At 46.9% G+C, this 20,941-nt stretch overlaps 1 protein-coding gene across 1 annotated transcript in view; it reads right to left on the bottom strand.

Moving 5' to 3' along the window:
* NOX5 (NADPH oxidase 5) overlaps positions 1–20,941 on the bottom strand; it is a 45,469-nt gene that overhangs the window by 8,015 nt on the left and 16,513 nt on the right. The window contains exons 9-16 of the mRNA XM_024232356.3: positions 20,473–20,615; positions 16,486–16,530; positions 15,815–15,939; positions 15,441–15,522; positions 14,300–14,399; positions 7,847–8,013; positions 3,899–6,772; positions 588–761 (exon numbers count right to left, since the gene is read on the bottom strand). Coding sequence (XP_024088124.2) covers positions 6,641–6,772; positions 7,847–8,013; positions 14,300–14,399; positions 15,441–15,522; positions 15,815–15,939; positions 16,486–16,530; positions 20,473–20,615 — 794 coding nt within the window. The 3' untranslated portion in view covers positions 588–761; positions 3,899–6,640. The remainder of the gene's footprint in view (positions 1–587; positions 762–3,898; positions 6,773–7,846; positions 8,014–14,299; positions 14,400–15,440; positions 15,523–15,814; positions 15,940–16,485; positions 16,531–20,472; positions 20,616–20,941) is intronic.

Here is a 20,941-nt window from a genome sequence, read left to right as displayed (position 1 = left end):
CGGGGTTTCACTGTGTTAGCCACGATGGTCTCGATCTCCTGACCTTGTGATCCGCCTGCCTCAGCCTCCAAAGTGCTGGGATTACAGGTGTGAGCCACCGTGCCCGGCCCCCACCTCCTCATTTTACCAAGGGGGAGCTGGGAGCAGCTCTGTCACCAGCCTGTCCCATCTTAGTGTGATTTTAAGGTAGAGTGCACCTCTGCCAGTGGATTTGTAGGGTTTGCAAATTCAACCTGATCCCTGGCTATGGAATGAAAGCATGTGTGGGAGATCTAGAGCTGGGGGGAGGCGAGATCTTTCTAGGGCCCCTGAAGGTGCACCTTGAAAGGCAGCCGCCTGCTCTACCCACCTGTACCACTGGTCCTGTCTGCCTGCGGGGATGGTGGGATGTTCTAACCCTTGCAGGGGAGCAGCAGAGAAGATAGGGAAAGGAATGAGATGGAGGCTCAAAGGAGTCACAGCAGCTCCCCAACACTTATTCTGATCACTAGGCACTGGGGAGACAAAGCCCACAAGGAGTTCACAGACAAGTAAGTAGGCAAATACAATACCGTCCAATACATGTGTAGGTACAAGTAGGTACGTACAGTACAATCCTACGGAGGCTGTTTATTCTGTGATGGGAGGGACCAGCAAGGAAGTCTTTATGGATAGGCTGATGATAAAGTGTTCCGAAATCTCAATCTGAAAGTGGAGAAGGGTGCTCCAAGTATCAGGCAATGCAGAAGCAAAGGCTTGGAGGTGCGAAGCTGCACAGTGTCCTGGGGGAGCACGAAATGATGTTATTTAAAGTACAAAGAGCAAGGTGGACATTGCCAAGACCTGACAGGTAGGCAAGGGCCAGGTAACACTGGCTGTAATGGTAGTGGATCTTCATCCAGGGCTTATGTGGGGGAGGGCTTGTGTACCAGACTCAGGAGTTTGATGGCTATAATAGGAGAGTCCTCCAAAAAGAAGGTGTGCAGTCAGACCCACAGCAGTGTGTGGAGGATGGATCAGAGCCAGGCTGCAGAAAGGAAGACCAGTTAGCTGGGTGGTCTTCCAAGCTTCCTTTCCTGCTAACTGGTCTTCCTTTCTCCAGCCTGTCTCTGCTGCACCAGTCCAGGCTATAGGCAATTTAAGGACTGAACCAAGGCAGGGCCAATGGGGAAGGAAATGTGCTTGAGAAGCATTTAGAATGCCATGTTGACAGGCTTGATGAATGGCTGAAGGAGGAAGATGGGGGAGATAGGGGAGTCAAGGGTACCTCATGGGGTCACCAGCTGAAACAGATCATAGCAGTGGAAACATTCATGAAACACGCCAAGCACCTACTAGGTGGTGACGCTATTCTAGTCACTGGGGACACAGAGACAAATCATTCACTGTTCTTGAACATTCTTTAGGGTTATTTAAAGACAAGCTTAATCTGTATATATAAACTCATGTCCAGCCAAATTTGGGTAAATCTCAGATTTTTTTTCCTTTACCAAAAAATGCATCCTTTTCTTTCCTGCCACACTGAAACTCACTACCTTTCTTTCTTTCTTTTTTTCTCCAGCAGGCTACACTCACACAGCTAGGGTAGTTTAAGAGGGCCCACTTGTCCCTGACTAGTATTAGGGCAGCCCTTTTGGGGCCATGGCTGGGTGGCTAAGGTTGGAGGCTGGAAGCTTCCTTGAGAGTCAAGTCTCTTTCCAGCCATCTCTGCCATTCAGCTTGAATATTTTTCCCCCGGGATGCATTTCCTCATAAAATAAATGTCTTGTCTGAATTAATCTTATTTTTAAAAGGAGAGAGTCATCACACTGTAAAGACAGATCATAAAAAGATGCATCAATCTGTCAGGAAGGCTAGTTAATATGAGTATTTGTTTAGCACAGACAGTGTGCCCTGAGGCATCTCAGCTCCCAGGCTGGGCTGGTGCTGGGCTTAGCCCCTGTGCATACAATTTCACGTGTATGCCCACGGCCTCCACAGTCCTTCTGGACTAGTTTTGGGCCTGGACAGGGCCTTTTATTTTAATACTTAGGCCATTCAGGGCCAGCAGCATATTGATAATGGGCACTATAGGAGCCTCCCTTTTTGAAGAGCCCAGGGAGTGACCCCTGACGTGGAGGGCCAGTCCCCTGGCTTAGGCCCGAAATACTTTCACTTGAAACCAAATCAATATTCAGGATCTTAGACAACACTGCAGATAATCTCTGCATTTTGTTTTACTCTTAAAAAGTAGATACAAGCCATACAAAAGTACATAAATTAAAAAGTAAAATATCACATGAGTAATACAGGAAGTGAAACCTTACTCAGGTAACACACAAATACAGGAAACAGATAAGAGGAAAACATTCAAGTCCTCCTTTGCTTCCTCCACAGTTAACCACTGTGAACTGCTTGGCATTTGGGCATCATCGGCCATCAACAAGAAAACGCATCAGGATGGCTGGCTGACTCTTCTCCTTTCACCAGATGTTAACAATGCTGTAGACACATCTGGGCCCACAACAGATAAGGGCTGTCTGGGCCCAAGACAGATTAAGGCTGGCTTCTAACTATCTTTCCGTGTATTTTTATGTATTTATCCCCATATGGTATACATATATCATTTATTTTCTGTGTTATAAATAGGATTATATCAAACACTTGGTACTTTTTTTTTCTTTTACATGACATCCTATTTTGGGTTTCTTTTTAAAATAAAACTATAATATTAATAAAAACTTAAACTTTACAGAAGGGCAAAAAGTAAAACAAAAACAAAAACACAAAATCCTTTCCTTCATTGTATCCCTCCATTCCCACTCCCCAGAGCACACAGATAAATATATTTTCATGTATCCTTTTATACACAAGTGCTTAAACACATACACACTTGATCTGTTCACTTTATAATAAGAAAGTGAGAACTCAGAGAGGTCAAATGATACACCCAAGGTCACACAGCAGACTGCGGCAGAGGCAAGTGTAGAACTCAGTGCCCTGCCTCCCAGAGGGCAAAGGTTTGTCCACTGTGTCTCCAACAGGTTGGCCCAGAACCAGTCTCGGCTAATGTTCCTCATCCCTCCCTACCTTCGACTTTGTCTGCCAGCCTGGTGACTCTCCATGTTGCCCACGCCCCCTCCCCTCCCACGAATACCCCTGGCTCAGTGTATTAATAGCCTGCACTTGTGCCGCTCGTCCGGGAGGGCCCTGCCTGATTGGTCATTTCAGGAATGCCTGCTGTCTCCGTCAGCGCGCTGTCCTCACAGAACAGTGCAATGGCACCTGGCAAAGTGGTTCAGTGGGCTTGTGTTTGTGCTTTTGTTCCCCAAATTACAAGTGACAATTAGGTGCAAAAGACTCTTTGTAAGGATAATTCCATTTAAGTAACCCCTTGCCCTGGGAGGAACCGACATCTGGTCTACACTCTGTGCTAGGCTTCAGGTCCCCATGTCTGGCCTTGGGGAGTTTGCAGCTTCATGGGGGAGGAGGGGCACATGTGCCGATAACTGGCCTTTGCTCCTTCTCTCTTCTCTTTGTGTGTGTCAGCCTTATCTGTCATGGGCCCAGATGTATCTACGGCATTGCCAACATCTGGTGAGAGAAGAAAAGTCAGCCAGTCATCTGGATGCATTTTCCTGTTGATGGCCGATGATGCCCATCTGCACACCTGGGAAACATCCAGATGGTCAGACCATGCGTGCCGTGCGCTCACATGTGTGGTCCTGCTGCCTTCGATGACATGTCCACTGAGGCAGACAGAACCTGGACCTGTGAACTGTCCCTGAGCCAGGCCTGTTCAGCTCAACTTGACCTCACCGATGGACATTTTGTTGCACGCAGAAAAGAGGAAAGCCCAGAACTGGACACCGGGTATGGGGAGGGTAGAATTTGGGGGGAAGGCAGCAGCAGTGAGAAGCTGCCAGCTAGAGAAACTGACCTTGAACATGAAGTCTCTTGACTTCACAGAGATGGAGCCTGGAAGTTTTGCCTCTAGTGGGGAGCTTTGGAACGGGGCGCTGTCTTCCTAGCCCCTTTCCCTTTGATTAACTGCCACTCAGGGACCAGTCTCACTTCCTGGGAAACAAACCCTCTTGAGATCCGTGATTCTGCAGCGCCCTCTCGTGGGCAACTGGAATCTGTCTGGAGAGAAAAACCTCAGGACACGGGCATATGGTCGTCACACATGTGGGCATTCATGGATTTTAGAATCGTTATGTCCAAGTCCTTCCACCTGCTCCCACCCACTATATTATTAAGTCCTAAACGAACAGCTGACTATTTGTATATGCGGGTGGGAGCCTGGTGGAAATCTGTTACGAGAGAGCAAAGGACTGAGGACAGGGCTCAAATGTGTTAAGGCAGTGTAGACAGAGACGGGAAAGAATCCAAAATGGTGACATGCATGTGTGTGTGCACTGAGTGCATGTGTGAGACATCCTGTGCTAAACAGATTCTGCCACGTTTCCAAATGATTTGGCACAGCCTGTTTACATCCTCCAACCTTAAGTCAGAAGACCCTCTTTAGTTTCCTTCTGTGTCCCAGAGAGCGTTTTGTCCAAGCCTTCCCAAGCCTGATGAAGAGGGGAAAGTACAGACTCAACAGAGGGAAAGAGGTTCCAAGAGTGTGTGGCCTCAGGCTGGTAAAACTCCAGGTGTGAGTTTCCCCGGTGAGTTGTGTGCCTCCCCAGGCTTGCTGGAAATTAAACATGATCCGGTTGGAAGGCCCCAACACCAGGTCTCCTGGCCTTGCTGACTCCCGGTCCAGGGAGATGGAGGCTCGGTGCAAGCGCGAGCCCCGCTTTCCACCCACCCAAACCGAATTAGCCTCTCCTTGACTGCAGGCCCCACTCCTCCTCTCGTATTCTTCTTCCCGCTCCTCCTCACATCTTAAAGACGACATCCTCACTCCTATCCTTCTCTGTCCCAGTCCTCAGGGTATGTTTTGCCCTCCCCTCCCCAGGGCCTGCCTCAGCTTCTTCCTCCACCATCCCCTTGCTATTGCTCCTTTCAGAAGAGAGCTTTCCCCCACCTTCATTCTTCCATCCACCCAACTAGCTCATCCCCTGCACGTCACACCCACCCCCACTGCTGCATCCCAGCCCCACCTTAGATAAGGGACATCATCGTCCAGGTTATGATCGGGCTTCTTTACCTCCCCCTTCCCAACCATGGACTTCCAACCCATGGAAAAGAAAGGTACCAGCTACAATCCCATTGGAAAGTGCCTGGTTCCAACCCCATGATGGCAGCCTTGGGGAAGGGTGCTTTACACTGTCAAGAAGAGAACCTAGCAGGACTGACTGCAAGGTGGAGGATGCCCAGGAAATGTGGGGCTCACAGGAGCTCACAGTGTGGCACAGATGGAAATGTCCAGCTCAGATGGAGGAGGTGAGGCCCGCCCTGTCCTCTGCCCAGGGCCGCTCCTCCCCACAGTATGTGCTGAGAGAGCCTTTGCTGCCTCTGCTGTTCCCTCCTGCCCAGACAGGGACAGACGCAAACAGAGGCTGGAAAACAGAGACAGAGGGAGCCAGGATGAAGAGAAGTGATATAGACACACGAAAGCCTGGAGCAGCAAGGAGCTGTACTGAGGTGGAATGTCTTGAGCACTTGGCATCTCATGTCACCTCACAGCAACTGTGACTGAGGGATGGCATCAGCCCATTTCACAGATGAAAAAAACAGACATGGGGAAGCTTCCAGGGCCACACAGCCAGGGTGTGGCTGAGCTGAGCTTCCAGGCTTAGCCTGCTTCATCCCCAGGCACTTGGCCTTTCCACAACAGAGAGAGAGGCACACAAAGAGGCTGTCTCCATCCTGTTTCTCAAGCGACTCAGCACACAGAGAGAAGGAAGAGGCCAGGATACAGCCCAGAGAGGCTCTGAGGGATGGGCCAGGAGAGAGGGAGATGGGGAGACAAAGACACAAGGGGGGCAGGGAAAGATGCTGCTTATTTCTCCCTATGAAAATGGATTTGGTGGAAAATACATATTCCAGGTTTCATTCCCAGATCATCAGAATCAGAATTTCTGGTAGTGGGACCAAGGAATGTGCATTTAAAGAAGGCTCCTCCAAGTGGCAAGGTGTGCTGAGATATTTGCACCTAACTTGAAAATGCATCCAAAAAATCAGATAAATTGACAGATGGAAAGAAGGAGGAGGAAGTGATGGATACTATGTGATAAACAGAGCAAAATATTAACTGAGGAGTCTAGGAAGTAGGTAACACTCTTCACTGTATGATTCTTCTCACTTTCTGTATGTTTGAACAATTTTATAAGATGCCGGAGAAACAGGCTTCCAAATGACTGTGATGATTGGGCAGGTTTGGGACCGTGGATGTAGGGGAAGGCTCCATCGGAAAATGTTTGGAGGAGTGGTTGCCCTCTGCCCCCTCGAACCCCACCCCCAAGCTCCCATCACCAGCCTCTGGTTTCCTGTTTCACAGAAACCCCAGAATCTATAGCAGACTGAACAAGGCACTGTCCCTTCCCCTGGGTTCTAGAGGAAGTTCATCTGCCCCTTGGGGTCTCCTGTTCTCTGTGTTGAGCAGGATTAGGGGGTCCCTAGGCTTTGTCTTATTGGGTGGGTCGTCTGAGGCTGGTCCCTGTGGGGACATTTATACTAATGCAATGAAGCAGACCCACGGTGTGGATTTGGGGCAGAGCTTGGAGAGGTGAGGCTAGAAATTCTCTTGGAAAAATCTGAAGCCGAACTTCTCACAATGGCCCTTCAGCACCTTGGCCAGAGCTGGGGAGCCACAGAAGAAGACCTGCACCTTGCCCTTCTTCTCAGCAGCCACTTTCTGGAACACCTGGAGTCAGTGGGGTTGAGGAAGAGAAGAGGGAAGATAGGTGGAGCTGCTGACTCACCAGTGACACAACCGCCTGGAGGTAACAGCATAATGGGTCGGCAGCAATGAGCATTCCCATTTTACACAGGGAGCTGCACGGCACAGCTGCTGGGTTTTACAGCAGAGTTCGACACCCAGCCGTTCAACTAAGAGCCATTTGTTCAACTGGCAACATGACCCAGAACCCCAGGTAGAGGACCAGGGCCAGAAATAAATAAGACCCAGGCCCTCCACTCAAGGATCTGCAACTGTGGGAGACAGGCACTAAATTAGACATGCAGAGAGATGCATACAGTGCTCTGGGACTCCCATGGGAGTCTGAACCTGGTGTTAGTCCCTAGCGCTGGCCACCTGCTGTGATTTAAATATCTTTCCTGATGTCAGTCTTTCCCCCAGTGAGGACCCTTTTCTACCCCAAATTCTGCTTATGAATTGCCTTTTTCTGAAAGTCCTCTTTGATGCCCAAGCACTCACCACGGACATTCCCCTCCCACTCAGCTGTCGTGACCCAGGCATGGGGTCATCTGCAGCACTTTTAAAAGCATCACCTTCTGGGCCACTTCCTGCAAACTGCATACCCTGACAGGTAAGTGTTCAGGGAAGAAAAATAATAATAAAACCAATTTGAGAAATCAAATAAAAGGACTGCAAATGATTTCATGTCTCTGTGCCTCAGTTTCCCCATTTGTAACAGGAGATGATAAGATTTGGTGTTTTTCCAGGTCTTTGTCCACTCAGACCTTCTGACACTGGTCCATAGGGAGTCAAGGCTGCAAGGGTCTTTGAGGTCATAGAGACTAACTTCCTCTCTGAACAGATGGAGAAACTGAGGCTAATGACGGAACAAAGGCTAGTGATAAAGCCAGTGTAGATGCCCTGTTTACCTTTTACACCATGAGGTCCCTTCTGGACTCTGGACTTAACCTCACACTTTGCCAGTTTGCCCCTGACAGCTTGGGCCTTGTCTCCCCACCGCTGCCTCGGGATCTCAGCTTCATCCATACCTGCAAGCTGCAGGGCTCCAGTTGGCATTACCTTGCTCCAGTCAGGCCGCCCAGGCTGGGTGCGCGTCTGCAGCCCCGTGATGGAGTCTTTCTTCTCCTTGTTGGCCAGGAGGTCAAGGGCCATCTGCAGGCCAATGGCCTTCATGTCATTCTTGCCCAGTGCAGATGTCATGTACATATGCAGCTCCAGGAAGCGGCCTGTTGGGCAGGGGACGAGGGCTGCACTGAGGGTCTAGTACCCATGATGGGCACTAGTGGCAGGGCAGGATGCCAACCACTACCTTATCCTGGGGCTTGGAAGGAGACCCATAGGTCTTTTGCCCAGGATCTGTCGTGTAACCAGTGCCATGGAGAGGAAAGGCAGCCCGTTGCTTGAGCTGGGCCTACTATGTGCATGGCACACATTAGTTACTTTATATGCACTAAGGTGAGCCTCACAACCACTCCAAGAGTTAGATCTTTTATATTTATTTATTTAGTATTTTTGTGGAGATAGGATTTCACTACATTGCTCAGGCTGGTCTTGGACTCAAGCAATCCACCCGCCTCAGCCTCCCAAAGTGCTGGGATTACAGGTGCGAGCCACCGTGCCTGGCCAAGACTTTTTGTATTTATAGAAGAAATGCAACCCAGGGCAGTGAGCATGGCAGTCCCTGGGCTCCAAAGCTCATGTCCTTCCATGCCTCACATGTCTGTCCTCAGCCTGGCTGGGGACACAAGTCACACACACATGAAAAGGTAATTTGGACTAAAGGGTCAAGGGTTGAGTGAATGGATCATAGCGTGAAGGCTACTGATATGCAGGGAAGGGCCGATGCAGACAGAGCTGCTTCCCAGAAGGGATGGGGACTGGGTTAGGTCTGGGATGAGGGGTGAGAGTAAAGGCAGAGGTGAAGGGAAGGCATGCTAAGAAGGACTAGTGTGAGCACAGAGTGAGAGGCTGGAACAAATGCGATGTTTGCGGGGCAAGGTGTGGTGCCCGGCTGGAGCCGCATCCTCGGATGGCAGCAAAAGGAAATGAGACTAGAAACAGATTGAGGCCAGAATGAGAAGGGTCTTGAATGCTCAGCTAGGAGAGAGGGGAAGGTTGAGAGTAACTGAGCAGGGTGTAACATAATGAAACAGCACTTTAGGAAGGGGCATCGGAGAGCTGAAGAGACGGGGAAGGAGACTGGCACGAAGGAGCCCACAAGGCCAGAGCACCTGCAGTTCTGCGCCACAAAGTTATAGGTCTGCTGGGATACTGATCCTTCAGCACTCAGGAGCTCCCAGGTGGGCACCTCTGTGTTCCATACCCAGACATGACATACGAATGTTATCATTTTTATGTGTGCCATGATGAGAAAAAGATTGGTGAGTGCTGCCTTAGGCTTGAGCATCGGTTCAAGCCAGAGTTGGCAAGGCCTGATCTAGGATGTGGGAAGGAGCATTCCTGAGCTGACAATCACCTCATCCTTCTCCTCTCCCTCTCTTCCCCTACACCCGGACTAAAGGAGCTTTGTCATTCCAACCTGCTCTCTATTGTTTCCTAAGTCACCATCAGCTCATTTTTCATTTGGCCTAAGGTCTCAGCGGCTGTTACAATGCAAATGGCCCTAGGAGGGATAGCACATTTCATGTCATATGTCACTTAACCCCTAGTCACGCTGGATGGTGTGGGAGGGAGGGAGATGTATTATGAGATGCCCACCTGGGGGACCCCTGCTTCTTACCCTCCCTCAGAGTCACCATACCCATACCCCAGAGAGGGGGTAAGAGGAGAGAAGGGGAGACACCATGGTGGGAGGGAGAAGATAAAGGGGCTGTGGAGGATGACCTGGCATGGTTCTCACTCTCTCCATCCAGCTGTGTTTGAGATAGCCATCTCATTTCTGGGACACTTTCCTAAGAAAATCATCCAAAGCAAGGAAAAACTATGTGCACAAATATATTAATTTCAGCATTTTTATGATTATGGAGAATGAGGAATAAACAAAATGTACAGTAGTAGGAGCTTGGTTAAATAATTTATGGTATAACCACTAACTATACCATTCATTATATAGCCATTAAATACTACTACTACTTTTATTAAACAGTTATTACTACTAGTACTTCTACTACAAATAAATGTATTAAGCAGTTACTATTACCACCACCAGCACCACTAAATTTATCAAGCAGTTTATTAAGCTCCAGTCACTGTTCTATGTGTTCTGCAGATGACATCTCATCTAATTCCCATGACAATCCTATGAGGTGGGTACTAGTAGCATCCAGATTTTTCAGATAACTGCTTTCAAGGCAAACTAGTTAAATAATATGCCCAAGGTCCTATACCTATTAAGGGTAGAGTAAAGATACAAACTCAGACAGAATAATTGATGTTTAAGCTATAGAAATGAAAAATTGTAAACCAAAAATTATTTAATGCAAACCTTGATGTATAATTAAAGTTGAAATCAGAAGCCACAAGTTTCAGCTGCAGTTAATGAGAAACACTGAAAGAAATTTGATGTGATAGAGTTGTTGACTCGAGTGGCTTTGAGAATGCAAAGCACTGGATTAGCTGTTACCCTTTGTTTACACAGATTAGGAAGAAGCAAACAGCAAATATTTATGTGCCAGTAACTAGAAAATTTAAATTAAATTTAAACTTTTCCTTTAGCTTGTCATCATAAAATTGAGTTTCTCATGAATTAATATACGTAATAGCATTTAGAAAAAAGAAGTCAATCCTATATAAATATTTGCTGTAATTGTTATTTACAAGAAAGGGCAAGGAGCTTTACTGAACTAGTCTAAGCTTGAAGAGTTATCTTCCAAAGACTGTTGACTTGAACTTTAAGGCTCTGAATGTTTGTTAAACTAGATCTGTTTGGATAGTTTCTTATAGAAAACTGTGTTTGATTACTTGAATGTATAAACTGTGTTTATCAGAGGAATTTGAATTCACTCATGACAACCTTGTGATAATTAAATAGTCAAATACGATCTAGTTCTAACGAACTCAACAAGTCTAAAACACTACGCCAATTCTCTTAAAAAGTTAGAAACATATCTAAAGATATTTCTCCTTGTATAAATTATAAGGAAAACAAAACAATGACTTTAACAGATTAACATTTAAATATAGTGTAAACCCTCAGTATTCCACAAAGATGTCCCATGAAGACTATGATATGATCCAGAGAAAAATTTTATCATACTTAATAATGATGAGAGTAAATGCTTAGTAAAAAATGTAGAATACAGGAAACACTGGGGCAGTGAGAAGGGAGAGAGGTTGGACAGGTTGAGGGGAGGACATTCAAACCTTCTATTTTTTTTTTTTTTTTTTTTTTTTTGAGACAGGGTCTTACTCTGTTGCCCAAGCTGGAGTGCAGTAGGGCTATCATGGCTCACTGCAGCCTCAAACTCTTGGCCTCAAGTGATCCTCCCACCTCAGCCTCCCAAGTAGCTAGGGCTACAGGTGCATGCCACCATGCCTAGCTAGTTTTTTAAAAAATATGTTTTGTAGAGACAGCATGTGCCTGTGTTGCCCAGACTGGTCTCAAACTTGACCTCAAGCAATACTCCTACCTTGGCCTCCCAAAGCACTGGGATTACAGGCGTGAGCCACCAGGCCAAACATTCATTTTTTATAAAAGTATAAAAGAAGGGACCAAACAGTTAAAGACTTCATATATGTTAAGATATTTAATCTCTTTTTTTTAAAAAAAAAAAAAAACAGGAATGGAAGGAAAAAGCGTGTCTAATCTTTCTTAGATCACTCTCTAAACTTTTTGATTGTCATTTCATCAGAAAAAAGGTTGAGCACTCACCCCCAATAAATATATCTCTTTATCCATGTTTGTCTCTACTCACAGCTTGTGTACATCAAAAATGTATGTTGCAGGCCAGGTGCAGTGGTGCATGCCTGTAATCCCAGCACTTTGGGAGGCCAAAGCTGGTAGATCACCTGAGCTCAGGAGTTCAAGACCAGCCTGAGTAACCTGGAGAAATCCCATCTACAAAAAAATGAGATTAGCTGGGCATGGTGGTGCACACTTGTAGTCTCAGCTACTTAGGAGGCTGAGGTGGGAGGATCGCTTGAGCCCAGGAGGCAGAGGTTGCAGTGAGTGCCACTGCACTCCAGCCTGGGTGACGGAGCCAGACTCTGTCTCAAAAAAAAAGAAAAATTTACACTGCCGTAAAACGAACCACATTTACCCTTCCACCTGAAACAACCAGAAAAATGGACAAAACACATGAAACAATGGTTTCCAGACATTGGTCAGCAAGTGGCACGGGACTATCATTGCTGAGAGAAGAGAAACAGATGAAGTAAGCCCTACAATAGCCCCGCTTATTGCCTGATGCAGTCTCCTGAGGAGAGGAGAGGAGAGGAGACAGAAACTGGCATTCACAGAAGCCAAGACAGCCAGAATGTTAAACACAAGACTGGAAAAGTGAACTGCAGAAAGGAAGAGAGGGAAGGAGGGAAGGAGAGAAGGAGAGATGCAGGCAGGAGGGGAGGCAGGGAGGAGGCTACTCACTCGCTCTGAAAATCTGCATAGTTTCTCCTAAGTCTCCGGCTGGGCATTAATTTGAATGTGTGAAAGAAAATGACCAGAAAAACTAGGATGAACGATACCTCGAGCTTAAACAGCTGGGAATAGTTTGTGTTCTCACTAAAAGTGAAGAGGCTTTGCCATATATAGGGCATTAGGTAGAGTCCTCAGAAGTGTATCACCTTAGTACTAGGGCTAAATTAATCCCACACTAAAGGCTGCTCTAGACTCACCCCAATAAAAGTTAAAAGTGAGCCTCAAGAAGATCCACAGTCTTACTGTGCACCAGAACAAAGTGCAGTACTATTTAAAGAAATAACACAAAATCCAGGCCAGTGGCTCACGCCTGTAATCCCAGCACTTTGGGAGGCTGAAGCGGGTGGATCACTTGAGGTCAGGAGTTTAAGACCAGCCTGGCCAACATGGTAAAACCCCTCTCTACTAAAAATACAAAATTAGCCTGGCGTGGAGGCGGGCGCTTGTAATCCCAGCTACTTGGGAGACTGAGGCAGAAGAATTGCTTGAACCTGGGAGGCGGAGGTTGCAGTGAGCCGAGATTGCACCTGGGCGACAGAGCTAAGGTGTTTGCAGTCAAAAGCCAAAAGAGTTTCTCACCAGCAGACCTGCATTACAAAGAACCATCAGTTCTTCAAGCAGAAGGAAAACTTTCCCAGATGGAAATCTCGATCCAGGCACAAAAAGTGAAAAGACCCCAGAAACAGTAAATATATGTATAAAAATAAAAAATTTGCTTTTCTGATTTTTAAATTTCTTTTTAAAAGATAATTGGACAAATGGTGGTACACCCATAAAATAGAATACCACTCAGCAATGAAAAGGAATGAATGACTTACTGATACATGCAACAACACAGATAAATCTTGAAGGTATTATGCTAAGTGAAAGAAGTCAGATGGAACAGACTACATATTATATGATTCCATTTATGTAAAATTCTGTAAAAGGCAAAATTGCAGTGATAGAAAGCAGACCAGTGGTTGCCAGGGGTTACAAGTCAGGGGAGGGTGTTGACTGCAAAACAGGAAGAGGAAATTTTCAGGAGTAATGGAAAGAAATGCTCCCTATTTTGATTGCAGTGGTGGTTACACTACTGCATGCATTTGTCAAAATGTCATTGTATTTATTGTACGCTTAAATTGGTAAATTTTATGGTATGTAAGTTATACTTCAAAAGCCAAACACAAATTAGTGTGAATAAGAATCATTTGAGGAGCATGTTAAAATGTATATCCCTGAGCCTGACTCTCAGAGAATCTATCTGATTTGAAAGATCTGGGGTGAGGCCTAGGAATTTAAATTTTCAACATGTGCCTATTCTGAATTAAAAGATATGTCATGAAAAAGATAAATTACAAAAATAAAGAAATATATTTTTATAAAATATGAATAAGAAAACAAAAATTGGAAGGGAATCCTTTAAAATGCCTGATGTCATCTGGATAGCCTGGATAGCTGGATGAGATTATGAGGGCTTTTTCTTCCCCCTTCTATTTTTCAACTTTACAAAATGTTACATTTTAATAGAACCTCTCCCCCCATCCTACTTCTCCAGAAATGGAATAAACACCTCTTAAAAAGACTCTGAATTAGCCTGGGCAATATAAGGAGATTTCATCTCTACAAAAATTTAAAAAAAATTAGCGGGAGTGGTGGCCTGCACCTGTGGTTCCAGCTACTCCGGAGGCTGAGGTGGAGGATTGCTTGAACCTGGGAGGTGGAGGCTGCAGTGAGCCATAATCATGCTACTGCACTTCAGCTTGGGCGACAGAGTGAGACCTTGTCTCAAAAAAAAAAAAAAAAAAAGAATCTGGGTTCACTTTAATGGTTAAATGGTTCATTTTAGGTTACGTGAGTTTCATATCAATAAATTATAAAGAAGCTGAAGGCCCCTGCCCTACTCCTACTGCCCTCAGGCCCTGTCCCTCTCTTACCATATTGAGCCTCCTCAGCCTGGTCCATCTCCAGTTTAGTCAGCAGGCTCACAAACCACTCGAAAGACCGCTGGTCTCTGTTGATCCAGATAAAGTCCACCTACGGAGAGAGGCCCTTCAGCTCAGAGGCTGGGTCTCCCTCATTTGCAGGAGGCTCACATCTGTAATCCCTGGGACCCATACGACCACCCTGAAGTAAGCAGGGAACATTCAGATACCCATTTAAGGGAGGGAAAAATCAAGGCTCATAGAGGTGAGCAGCCATGCCCAGATCACAGAGCAGCATAGGACCAGAATCAGGTTTCTGACCCCAAGGCGGGGATTTTCTCTAATATCTTCTATTGTTTACAACAAACAGTGTGTTGAAATACTAGCTTAGGATAGCCAGAAAAACATAAATTACTTTTTAAGAAACTCTTCTAAGTGGCCTATACAGGATGATGAATTTTCAAAAGGCAAACATGTTTTCATTATTATTTGATTATATTATTTTAATTATTATTATTATTATTTCTTTTTTGAGACTGAGTTTCACTCTGTCACTCAGGCTGGAGTGCAGTGGTGTGACCTCAGCTCACTGCAACCTCTGCCTCCTGGGCTCAAGTGATCCTCCCACCTCAGTCTCCCAAGTAGCTCGGACCACAGGTGCTCACCACCACACCCAAGAAATTTTTGTATTTTTGTTAGAGATGGGGTTTCACCATGTTGCCCAGACTGGTCTTGAGATCTTGGGCTCAAGTGATCTGCCTGCCTTGGCCTCCCAAAGTGCTAGGATTACAGGCATGAGCCACCATGCCCAGCCAGTATGTTTTCATTCTTAAAACCACCATAGGGTCATGGACAGGTAGCATCATGGCTGTAACTGAATCCGGACTGCCTGGCTGTCAAGCTATGCAGCCTTTAATGAAATGTTCAGAACACCTCTCAGAGGTGATGGGAACGTTGAGGCAGAGGCGAGGCTCAGACATTCAGGAGGCACCAGGATAACTCATTTAAGAGAATTCAGGGTATTGTGGGGAAAGAAAGATCCCATCAGGGATCACCTATCCGCTCCCACCTTTGCACAGGAGGATGGGCTCCTATTTTAGGAGGTGTCCAGGGGAGAAGGTCTGGAGGCCTGACTGCAGGAGGTGGTACTCACCTTATGGAGCTTCATGTTGTCTTGGACACCTTCGATCCAGGAGTGCTGGCAGCTGGGGCAAGTATGCTTTCTTTTCTGGTGCCTGAGGGGAGGCAGGAGGAAGGGGTTGTAAATTTGGGGCAAGACTTTTCAGGACCCCAGAGAACAGTTCAGGGGACAGGGAGCAAGGATGGGGTGGCAGAGCCCACTCTATGAGGAAGGGGAGGGATGAGACACAAAAAGGAGAGGGGGGCAGAGCAGGAGAGGAAAGAGAGAGAAGAGCAGAGAGAGACAGGTGAAAGGAGAGGAAGGAGAAGGAATAAAGGCAGGAGGAGCGGGGAGGGTGCCTTGGGGCTCTGACCCAGGATGCAGGCAGAAGCACACTGTTCACCCACCTGTACATGATACTCTGCAGGATGGAAGCAAAGGGGGTGATGCCGATGCCTGCCCCAATGAGCACGGCGTGCTCAGAGGCAAAGATCCTGCGGGTGGGGGTCCCATAAGGCCCATCGATGTAGCACTGTGCACAAGAGGGCATCAGAGAAGAGAGATGGGGGGTGACGCTGGTCTCCCCTGCTACCAGGGGATGTCCCCAGGGCTTCAGGACCCCCTTTATACATAGAAAGACATCTCCTGGGCTGGAAGCCAGGTCTACGTGGCTCCCACTCCAGTGCTCTTTCCACATCCTGTGCTCTCAGCACCAGTCTGGAGAGAGCTCTAGGTGTTAGAATGTAGAGCTAGTGAAAACAAGGACCCAAGCCACTTCCCTGGGGTGTGTACCGTGGGTGCTCAGGAGACAGGGACAGAGAGCACGTAGCCCTGTACACTGCACACCCATCCCTGCTTCTGGTGAAGAGACAGGCCGAGGGTGAGGCTGAGCACCCTTGGATATAAAGAGCAGGGGGAGGGATGTGGTTACATGACCCGGATACCTGGGTGTCAGCCCATGGGGATTTGAGGAGCTTGAGTACCCACAACCACAACAGCCCGTCCTTAAAGGCAAAGACTTCATTTCCTTTGGTTGGGGCAGGCGTTCTTGCTCATGTCCACCCCTGCAGCCTCTCACCTTGATGTTACAGAATTTGTGTTTCTCCAAAAGTATCTCAGAGCCCTGCAGGGAGTAGAGCAGAGAGTTATGGGTCTTGGAATGGACAGTGTTAGGCATTTCTTAGAAGTTTCTTGCCCTTGCCAGTCTGAGCAACTTTATAAAAAGGGAATTGCTTTTTCTGCCCAAATGATTCAGGGAACATGAAGCCCTTCTGAAGGAGAACATCAGGGATGTGCTGGTAAACTGACCTCTGGAGAAGGAATAACAGTCTTGATTGTTAGCTTCTGCCCATTTCTGTGGTGTAAATCCTGCCCACCGTGGCTCCCACCATAACAACTGTGTTTAATAACCAGCTCACGAAATTCCTGAAAATTTAACAGTGGCTCCTATGGTCCAGCACAAGTCAGTTTCAGGGTGCGACTGGAGAGCACTCCCCTCCTAGCCTGAAATATTCTTTTCCTTCTGCCTAAAACACCCTTTCCTCTTCCCCAGCTGTCAAATTCCTTCAGTGCACACTGTATCCTTCATTGTCCAGCTCATTTGAAGTTGCTCTTCCTCTTCGAAGCTCTTCCCACCTTCTCCAAGCAGAGAAGCGAGGGCCTCCCCTGGCTCACAGCTCCCTGGGCCCTAGGGCTTTGCTCTGGGGTTCAGACAGTGTGCTCCTAGGGGAAGGGAGCAGGCCTCCTCTGTCTTCCTCAGGACTTAGAGCGTGGTAGACAGTCAGACAGCCCTGTCCGAGTCAATGCTTTTCCTTCTGGAAGGTGAAGGAAGCAGACCCCAGAACAGGCCTGAAGGAGCCTGTGCTATTTCCCGCTCTGCTGTAGGAGGCAGAGTTAGGAGTGACCTTCGCAATCATCAAGGCTGAGAGCATGGGAAGGACGTGCCCACATTCCCACAGAGCTCGGGTAGAGCCTGGGTCTCCTGCTGCCTGTCCAGGATCGTGACATCACGCTGTGTTGCTTCTTTGTCCAGAGATGACTGAAGGCTGCTCCCCTGGTGTGGCGCATGAACTCCTGGCGGTGATTTGAGAGTTATGCTGTGAGACAGCTCTTCTCCTTTCAATTTTCTTTAGTCCTTCTGATGACAACGAGAAAGCCTTCCATTCTGGCTAATGCATCGTTACCACCTCTCTAACACTTACTAATCTCTTCTCCTTTTTTCCTTCCTTTTTATAAAGTGAGAAAGGCAAGAAAGAAAAGAAAGAAAGATTGAAAGAAAGAAAGAAAGAGAGAGGGAGGGAGTGAGGGGGAGAAAGAGGGAAGGAAGGAAGGAGAGAGAGAGAAAGAAAGAAAAAGAAAGAGAGAGAGAGAGAAAGAAAGAAAGAAAGAAAGAAGGGAGGGAGGGAGGGAGGGAGGAAGAGTGTGGAGCACCACCTCTGGCTTGGAGCCTTAGCAGACAGGCCATCTAGCAAGAATTTAATAACACTGATTCTCATTGTTTTTACTTTCGGAGCTATCCTGTGTGGCATGCGATACTAGTTTTCCATTAGCGATAATAATCTTATGACTCCTTTTGAAATACAATTAAGTTTAAAGTAATGTTGGGATGTAAGAGAAATACTAAGTAGAAAGTATTACTGGGGCAGTTCTTACGCAAAAGTTAGGAAGGTAGCAGGCAGATGATTGGCTTCAGAGACATCCAAGTGATGTGTCATCCTTCCTGAACATGGCTTACCCTTAAGGCATGTTCCAAGGACCCACGATCCCTGGGAAGATAAGCCAGCTGGCCCTCCTGCCTCTAGTCCCACCTTCCTCAGCCTTACTAGGCCACTGTCTTCAGAAGAGGCTTCCCACTGTGTGTGAGTCTCCTCCTTTGTCTTCATGTACACCAGGTCTTCATCCTGCGGCCAGGGATCTCCCTTGGGCCTGTAGGATGTCAGCTCCAGTGACGTCCCTGGATGCCACAACTCCCTGTGCTGAGATGCAGGAATGGATGAGTGGGGGCTGTACACTCTGCTTTGTTTCAAAACAAATTTCTTTATTAATTAAATCACAAATTGATAATGTTAGCTTTAAAAATTCAGACATAGAAACTATTAAACAATAGTGAAAAAAGTATCAGAGCACATAACTACTCAACATTTTCTCTATGCCCTTACAGATTTTTTTCTAACACAGACATAGGCAACACTTTTACATAAATGGAGCATACTTTTTAGTAACCTGCTTTTTCCACTTACTACATCTTGACTGGTTTTCCAGGTAAATACATTTAAATTGACCAAATCATTTTTTTAGGAGATTTAATATTCTATTGTAAAGGTGATCAGCAGTTTATTTAGGTATTTTCCTATTGTTGGGCATTTTGATTAGCCTCATTTTCTTATTATTGAGAACAACCACACTCTCTGAAATAGCACTTTTCCCATCCCTACCTCTTGACACTGACTTATTTATCTTTATAGCATTTATTATCACCTGACATATTATGCATATATTTTATTTCTTCATTGTCTGTCTCCCCACTAGAAGGTAAGCAGTGACTATGCCTATGTTGCTTACTGATAGATCTCCAGCATCCAGAACAGAACCTGGAAAACAGCAGATGCTGCGCTCCATAAATATTTGCTAAATGAACAAGGAAATTACTATATTTTGTTGCAGCTGTCCAATTAGCTTTTTTTTTTTAGTTGGAGCCTCACTCTGTTGCCCAGGCTGGAGTACAGTGGCGTAATCTAGGCTCACTGCAACCTCTGCCTCCTGGGTTGAAGAGATTCTCCTGCCTCAGCCTCCCAAGTAGCTGGGACTACAGGCACGCACCACCACGCCCGGCTAATTTTTGTGTTTTTAGTAGAGACGTGGTTTCACCATGTTGGCCAGGATGGTCTCAATCTCCTGACCTCATGATCCGCCAGCCTTGGCCTCCCAAAGTGCTGGGATTACAGGCGTGAGCCACCACGCCCGGCCCCCAGTTAGCTTTTAAGAATACATCTCTAAAATGGAGTTGCTGGGTATGTAGATATACATATTTAAAATGCTGACACATATGGCCAGGCTGCCTGCCAAAAAGATTCTGCCAATTTATAGTGGCAGAGGTGACTGAGGTCCCAAGAAAACAGCTTTTAGTGTATCTAGCCCATTGATCCACAGTGTGCCATGACTCATCTGATTTTGAAAGTCAGCTTCCTCCTTCAGGAAGTTTCCCTGATTAACAGCCAAGAATGTTCTGCTTCTCCTACCTATCCCTGCATATCCCAGACTGTTGCTCCTGGTGTGGTCCTAGAAAGGTCCCCTGGTCTGGCCAAGCAGGATCTCACCTGGATTTCAACTCTGGACTTTAAATTCCCCAGTGGCAAGGTAGAGTTGGGCCAGGCCTGGGGACATCTCCTATGGCAGGGTTTTCATATGTTAACCTGTCTCCCAGTCATGAGGCACAGTCTACTTAGTTTGAGTTCAGCCACCCTCGGCCTCAGCGTCTATTCTTATTTCTTTAGCAGTTGCTCTGTCTCTCTCTGTTCCTCCAAAGCCTTGATGGCACCAGCAACTCATCAGCTTTATAGGTTTCATCAAGGCTCAAAAGAGAATAACATTGCTGATGGTGATGATGATGATGAGGGGCCCACCTGGACCAGGCTGCCTATTTCAAGCAATACTTTACGTGCATTCATTCAGTTGGTTTTTAAAATAGTCACAGAAGAAAGGTAAGTAACAGAGGAAACTACTTCTATTTTATAGATGAACAAACCAAAGGACATGCCCAAGGCCACACAGTTAGAAAGTATTAGAGCAGAGACCTGGAGGTGGGTTTTTCTGATTTCAATTTCCACTCTCTTTCCATTGCTCTCTCCCCCTTCTAATGGGGGACATCAGACTGGGAAGGATCTGGAGTGGTCAGACTTCGAGAAGGTTCTTGGACCATGGAGTTAGCAGTTGCCTAACCCCCTTGTGCTGCCATCTGTGTACACAGCAGTTGCTCAATAATTGATGCTCACTGAGAAGAAGGAGGCAACTTGGTCTCTGTGGACTTGCCAGCAGAGTGGACCCCTTCCCTCCAGTAGCCACCTACCTTGGATGACCTTTGACTCTTTCTCATTGTCACACTCCTCGACAGCCTCTTAGAACCACGGCCCAGTGGGTCTGTTGCCTTGAAGGACTCATACAGCCTGTTTGTCCACTGGCCTTGGGACCGAATGTGCAGCCAGATAGTGTCTGAGCAAGAGAAGAGTGGGAGGGGAAAGGAGGTCCATAGCGACCGGCACCAGGGAGCAAGCCTCACCCCACTGGAGGGATTGGTGCTGGGCCTCAGCCCTCCAAGTCCTGGTTTGAATGTCCTTCCTCAGGGCCAAACTAGCAGCCATAGCCACAGGACATGGAGAGCTGATCTCTTTGGGGCAGACCTTGAGATCTTTCTTGATGAAGTCAACCTGAGCTTAATAAGGGTACAGACTCCTGTACCAAGGAAAGGATCAGAGCAGCTCACTAGGAATTTTCTAAAGGCGGGGACCCTGCCGTCTTCATCAGGCCAAGGTCTCACC

Source organism: Pongo abelii, chromosome 16 (genome assembly GCF_028885655.2).
Source record: "Pongo abelii isolate AG06213 chromosome 16, NHGRI_mPonAbe1-v2.0_pri, whole genome shotgun sequence".
Classification (NCBI taxonomy): domain Eukaryota; kingdom Metazoa; phylum Chordata; class Mammalia; order Primates; family Hominidae; genus Pongo; species Pongo abelii.
The sequence above is the reverse complement of the archived record's forward strand: the minus strand, read 5'-3'. Positions and strand labels throughout refer to the sequence as shown.